The sequence below is a fragment of the Lycium barbarum genome, chromosome 9 (assembly GCF_019175385.1).
Source record: "Lycium barbarum isolate Lr01 chromosome 9, ASM1917538v2, whole genome shotgun sequence".
Taxonomy (NCBI): domain Eukaryota; kingdom Viridiplantae; phylum Streptophyta; class Magnoliopsida; order Solanales; family Solanaceae; genus Lycium; species Lycium barbarum.
In genome coordinates, this window is record NC_083345.1 from 119,167,124 (window position 1) to 119,174,057 (window position 6,934).

At 34.0% G+C, this 6,934-nt stretch overlaps 1 protein-coding gene across 1 annotated transcript; it reads left to right on the plus strand.

The window, feature by feature from the left end:
- Positions 1-1,739: 1,739 nt before the first annotated feature.
- Positions 1,740-5,727, plus strand: LOC132609643 (NEDD8-specific protease 1-like). Its single transcript, XM_060323714.1, has 2 exons — positions 1,740-2,108; positions 3,053-5,727. Exon 2 carries the CDS (start codon positions 3,305-3,307, stop codon positions 3,986-3,988), a length of 684 nt encoding a protein of 227 aa, XP_060179697.1. The 5' UTR covers positions 1,740-2,108; positions 3,053-3,304; the 3' UTR covers positions 3,989-5,727.
- Positions 5,728-6,934: the final 1,207 nt, after the last annotated feature.

Here is a 6,934-nt window from a genome sequence, read left to right on the forward strand (position 1 = left end):
GTGACAATTTACTTGTCACAAATACATGACAGATCATGGAGTAGCACAAAGTAAAAAGAGCTTTCATTAAAACTCTGAAGAAATATAGGAGTGAAGATTACCGATGTCCAAAAGAATTCAATGTTACTACAAAATGTTATTATGCAAAGGCATAACCTATTTTTAAAAGTTAGGTTTCGCCTCTATTTCTAAAAAAATATTAAATTTCCTAATCAACTTCTAAAATTGTATTGTTTTAAATTCCTGAATGAACAAAATTCCATTCAAATAATGACACAAAAACACAATCAAATCCTCTACTAACATTCAGATTACAAAATAAGCTTCTAAAATCATACTTAAATTCTTGAATCACTAAATTTCATTCAATTCACCAGACACAAAGCACACACAAACATATATAATTCTTTAATCATACCGGATATAACTGAATACACACATACTTCTATAATTCATAGTGAGATCAACAGAATACAACATTAATAGATTGCACCGAAAAAACTTGAATTTTTGCAAAAAATTAATAAAAACAGAAAAGTTAGAGAATGAATAATACAATTTACCTTTTATTGCAGCCACTACTTCCAGTTCTAAAAGATTTCTGCAATCAATCTGCAAATAATATAAAAATTTAATCACGGTGTTGGTATATAACTACTTATAGTAAATCATAAGAAACAAAGACAAAAGGCTCATTAATCAAAATAGACTTCAAGGATATTGAGGAAAACTCAGAAAAAGTGAGAATGACAAATATGGTAAATGATAGCTATACTTCTGGAGACCAAAATAAATGACTACTCCCTCAGTTCACTTTTATTTGTCCATTATGGACTTTGGATATCTCTTAAAAAATAATAAATGAAGTGCGTATTTCACCATGATACCCATATTAATTGGTGTATAATTGTATTGGATTTGAAAAATAATTTGGAATGAGTAATTAATGCCAAGGGCAAAATTAAAAAATAAATTATTTTTCTGTTGATATGCGAAAGTAGACAAATAAAAGTGAAAATCTATTTTTGACATAGTGGACAAGTAAAAGTGAACAGAGGAAGTACATGATTATTGTTTAGTTTGGATAATAAATGCTTTAATTATTACAATTTATAAGGTTATAATTCTGAATGCAGTAAAGACTGACCGTTGTAGACACGTAATTTTTGATCCTCGAGTTATTTTACACGATTTTTAACATTAAATATTTCTTTTTGGCTTAATCTTGCTATTTCGAATCTTATCTCATTTTAGTGGTTTTGTTGTGAAAATAAAAAATATAATACAAAAATAGAGTCGTATTTAAGATAAGAAAATTTCAAAAATATTCTATTCTTTTAACCGGATTTAAATGTATAAGTTTGTATTTTTCTTAGGTGTCGTTTGGCCATAAATATCAAAAATAAATTCACTTTTTTTTGGAATTTTTGAAGTTGGAGTTGTGTTTGGTCATAGTTTTTGAAATTGTAGTTTTTGGTGAAATGTAGTTGTAAAAAAGTAAAAAAAATTTGAAAAACAAGTTTTTTGAGTTTTTGATATTCCAGAATACAACTTCAATTTGTATTCGGAATATTTATGGCCTAACACCCAAAAATGAAAAAAGTAATTTTTTTTTAAAAAAAAATAAATAATTTTTATGGTCAAACGGCACCTTAATGTAAACTTAGGTGGTTAATTTGCTATAAGTGGATTTAGACACGTGATTGAGGGGGCATGAATTATATAAACACACACAGACAGAGACGGATATAGAGAATAGAGCACAGATATAGATAAGAGAGAGAAAGTGACGGCAGAAAAAAAAAAATATATCATCATCTCCTGCAATTTTTTACTCACCATAAACATACCATTTTGACCATCTCCCAACCACACCCCCACCGCATCATCTCCTTCATCACTTCACCGAAAAATCCAAAAAAAAAAAAAAAAAAAAAGAAACAGCAACCAAACGCCCCTTTTCTTTTTCTTTTTCACCCGTAAACACCACCCTAAGCCCTTTAAAACAGACCCTTTTTCCTTTGAAACGCCCTGTCATTTCGGTTGAAGTTTTATTCGTAGTTGAGAGTTTCAACTGGTGTTCGCTTAATTGTTGCCTACAAATTAAGGTCCATTTCTTTACCCATTTTTCAATTTTGACTTGTTTGTTTTTCTCTACCCTAATTTCTGTGAACGTTTTTTTTTTTTTTTTTTTAATAATTTTGCTTCCTGGGTGTTCTAGTTCAACAAATATTTGAGATTATTAGTTGATTTTTACATTGCTTATGGAATATAGAGTAAGGATAAATTCCAAGGGGGTTTGGATCTAAAAGAGTTGGTCATTGAATTTTTCTTGTGTGGGAATTAATTGAAGTCCATGCTAATTGGTAAAATGAACGTATCATGTGCTGATATTTGAAAATCGAATTAGAAAAATGAGATAAATTGGAGAAATCTGGCTCAAGGTTTCAGTCAGTTATGTTTTCATTCTATTGGTAGTATGACTACGTTTTAGGCAATCTTTAGGCCCGTTTAATTGATTGTGTGTTTTTGCTTTTATTTGCTTTCAATCTTGTGTATTCATTTCCCGGGTGAGATGTCCCGGAAGAAAACAAAAATGTAAAAATGACCAATCATGTGTAATAAATTATATAACTACTCCCTCTGTGTCAAAAAGATTGACGCTTTTCGCTTTTTGAGAGTTAAAAATTTTAATTTTGACCGTATGATTTAACATAGAATCTTTTATTTTTTTCGAAATAAAATTTACATATTTGAAAACTACGTAAAAAGTACTATAAGTCACCATAATTAATAATTTAAAATATTTGAAAGACGTATGAAAAAATTACGGTAAAAGAAATAACTCGTTTGACTCTCGAAAAGCGAAAAGTGTCAATCTTTTTGGGACGGAGGTAGTACTCAATTTTACCTATCTTATTACAATCAAACAATACACCAGGAATTATGCACAAAACATTTTCATCAAAATCAATGAGAATTCTCATTCATTGGTAAAACATATAATGGCTGTTGAAGATTCATTCTTTAATTATTTTACTTACCCCTGCAGGTTGGCTGTGTCAAAGGCATAAACTTTAAGAATGCTGTTTCCGAACCCCTCCTCTTGATCTTTTTGGATCTTCTTAGCGGATTCCACAAGGGAAGGAGTGCATCCCCGTAACTCAATTCGCTGTAGTGTCGTACTATCTACAAATTCTTGAGGAATCTCTTGTACTCCATTTTGTAAAGTTTATTTCAAGATCTTCAATTGGGACATTCAAGGCCATTTGAAGGATTCCATTCAAGAGTTATCATTGGCGCCATGGCTAAATCCAAAGCAGATGAGAAGATTCTCAGCTACAACGATGTCGTTCTTAGGCGATCAGATTTGGACATTCTCAATGGTCCTAATTATCTCAATGACCGCATCATTGAGTTCTATTTTAGCTATCTCAGCTCACTCTTTCCATCTGACGACATATTACTGGTACCACCTTCTATTGCTTTCTGGATTAAAGAGTGTCCTGATCCTGCAAGCCTGAAGGATTTTATAGAACCACTTCATCTTTCTCGAAGGAAGTTGATTCTCTTACCTGTCAACGATAATTCTGACGTGTGCATGGCTGAAGGTGGGAGTCATTGGAGCTTACTGGCTTTTGACAGAAACTCCAATGTATTTGTACATCATGACAGCAGCTCCGGGTGCATGAATGAGTATCATTCCAAACTGGTATACAAGGTTACTCTTCCTTATACAGCATCCAACGCCACCTATAGAGAGTGTCCAGACACGCCAAAGCAAGTCAACGGTTATGATTGTGGCATGTATGTCTTAGCTATTGCACGAGTCATCTGTCAGTGGTGTGCAAGCAGTGGAACCCAAGATGCAAATACTTTATGGTTCTCCCATTTGGAACAGCTCAGTCCAAGTGCTGTTTCTGAGATGCGTAATGGGATTCTGGGGTTAATAAAAGGTCTGATGGCTGCACCCAAGAGTGTGGCATAGTGGATGAAAATCAGGGAACGAGGTTACAATTCCAGCAGAGACCAAAAAAACTACGTGAGGTTTAAATTTCCAGCAGAGACCAGCGTGACGCTTGACGGTCAGTTGTCTCTCACAATCTTTTTGGATTTCCAGGAAAGATTTGTTATTTCAAAAGAAAGCTAATGGGGGAAACTAGGAATATAGTATCTCAATTTTGATAAAATGATATTAATATTCATTGTCGAAAAGACACTCTCGTAATCCATAATGGGTGAGGTATCTTTTACCTTTTGTGAGTGTGCATAATGAACGAACTATTATTTAGTGTTCCTTTAAGCTTTCTGTGCAAAGAAACCCGTTTGGTGGATCCATAAGATTCTCTGTTTTCCTTGTTCGAAGTTCTGTTATTCTCTGTGGTTGCTAATTGATTGGTTTAGGACATATTTTGTTTCTTTCTTTTAACGGAAAAGGGCCAAAATTACCCCTGAACTTTGAGAAATGGTTTATTTATATCCTTCGTTATACTATTGGGTCAATTATGCCCTTTCCATTATACTATGGTCCAAATTTATCCCTAATCTAAACGGACTGCCACGTGTCCTAATCCTAGGTGTTTTGGCCATCCCACCCCTCCCCCCCCCAATAATTTTTTACCCCACCCAAATAAACCCGACCCGACCCGATCCGTTCTCCTCCAATTTACCCAACCCGTTCTCCTTCATGAAGCAGCTGAATTTGGTTACTAGTTTGTCTCGAGGTGGCCAGTGTTTGAGTCTATTTAAAGCAAAACTGAAGGCTTTGGAGCGAATATGCGAATTTTCTAACTGGTGTCTCTTGACATCATTTCGACAGAGAATCAAGTTGATTACAACGAAGGACTAACTGAAGCAAATCATAGAAAATAATCCTAGTTGATGTTACAAAAATGCAAAAGAGCTCATAGTTTCTCAAATGTTGTAACTTCCACAAGAAAGGGGCTTCCACCAGCAAATATGTTACTCAGAGGTGGCCTCTGAACCACAATTCTTATACCAAAAGGAAATGACAAAAGCAACGGGAAAAAAATTGAAGGAGAGCGGGTCGGGTTGGGTTTATTTGGGTGGGGTAAAAAAAATTTTTTTTTTGGGGGGGGGGGGGGGGACGCCTAGGATTAGGACACGTGGCAGTCTGTTTATAAATAAATAATTTTTCAAAGTTCAGGGGTAATTTTGGCCCTTTTCCGTTCTTTTAAAATGATTTAAGCTCCAGTGATGTACCATCTAAATTTCAAGTTTCATTGTTGATAGCTAAATGGACTTTCTAAATTTCAAGTTTCATTGTTGATAGCTAAATGGACTTTTGACTTTAATACACAAAATCTGTGTTGTCTATCTCCATGTTAAGATTAGTACTACTACTAGCTCCTTTTGGTTTATATGCTAATCCTTTCCTTCATTTTCTATTTATGAACTCTCCCGAGCGAGTCCAATGCACTCATCTTTTCTCCATAATGCCCAACATAATATTATCGAGTCGGCCCCAACCAGCAGTACATTAATACCAGCAGTGCAGCAGCCTCGTCGAAGCACAAATTCGGCTATGAGCGCCAGTAGCTAATTTCCTTCTCTTTGCTTATATTTTTTTTTTCTTTTTGCAGCTTGTATTTGTGTGGATGTACAAGAAAATGACTAACGTTTTTACTCTTGTTTTTACTTAAACCAGATGATTTCCCAGAGCAGAATGTGAAAATATAGTCGCCACACTATGGACTAGTTTGATCATGTTTTCTTTTATCTTATCACAAATGATTTGGCTTTCAAAATTAGGATGTAAATGAATTGAAAAATGTTAGAAGTTGCACAAGAGGCAGACACCCTTTCTAAGTTACGTATCCAAGTTTGCCATCATAGTAATTGTTTTTTTTTTTTTTTTCAAAAAAACGTTGGAATCAAGTGGTGTCTTTTAGCAATTATTTGGATTCCACCAAAATGAAATGGCAGAATTCACCGGGTTTAAGCCCAATCACCCTTTTCTTCAAAGCAATTTTTTTTTTTAATTTTTAATTTGAGGTTCAAATACCTTTTTTTTTTCTGTAAAATAAATGAATTTGTGAAACTTGAAGTCCAATTACTTTTTTAGCATAAGTTTTCAAGATAAAGGGCCAAAGGTTCAAACACTTACTGTTAAATAACTTGAAGATCTTATATCTTTTGAGTTAAAAACAAATGAGTTCATTAGCGGATTAAGAAGTTGAGTTATAATAATAATTCAAAGTCTTAATAAACCGTACACAGTTTAAAGAGATTTATTCCTTCATAATTAGTAAATTATAGACTTAATTCATTAATTGAATTAAAGATATGATTTGAAATGCTAAAAATGATTTTCAAAAGTAAACACTCCCTAAAGCTAAATAAAAAATGTACATTTTTTTTTTCTAAATTACTATCCATGAATATGCATCTCTCAAAATTTATACATATAAACACATTTGACAAATAAGCTATACAAATTTTTAGCCATAAAATGTTAGATCAGTAGGTAAATCGCATTGGGCGGATCCTTAATACCGAGGTGCTTAAAACCTTCCTCGGGAGATCACCAGAACCCTTACCCGTTCTCTGGATTTTATTTAAAGGTTTTCAATAATTAATCTTTAAATTGGTTTCCTAATTCCCATTCAATAAATTAGGTGGCGACTCTGTTTGTTCACGACAAAGAGGCCAAGTTATGAGAACCTTTTATGCGCGAGCGTAAAAGCGGACCGTAACAGAGGTAATATAAATGCAGGTGTGATGCAATGCAATGCACTGACCAACTGTCTCATACTGTACACACTTGCTACGGGCGTAAAAAATTCACTTCTCGATAGTCATAACCCATGGGGACCTGCGAAGTCCATGTACCAGTCACTCCGCACACAACCCAGAGATGACTTCCACAACACTAGCCACTCCGCACACAGCCTAGAGATGACTTCCACAACAC

Excerpts from the sequence above, each read along its gene's own strand:
- LOC132609643 (XM_060323714.1), top strand. The coding sequence starts at position 3,305 with ATGGCTAAATCCAAAGCAGATGAGAAGATTCTCAGCTACAACGATGTC.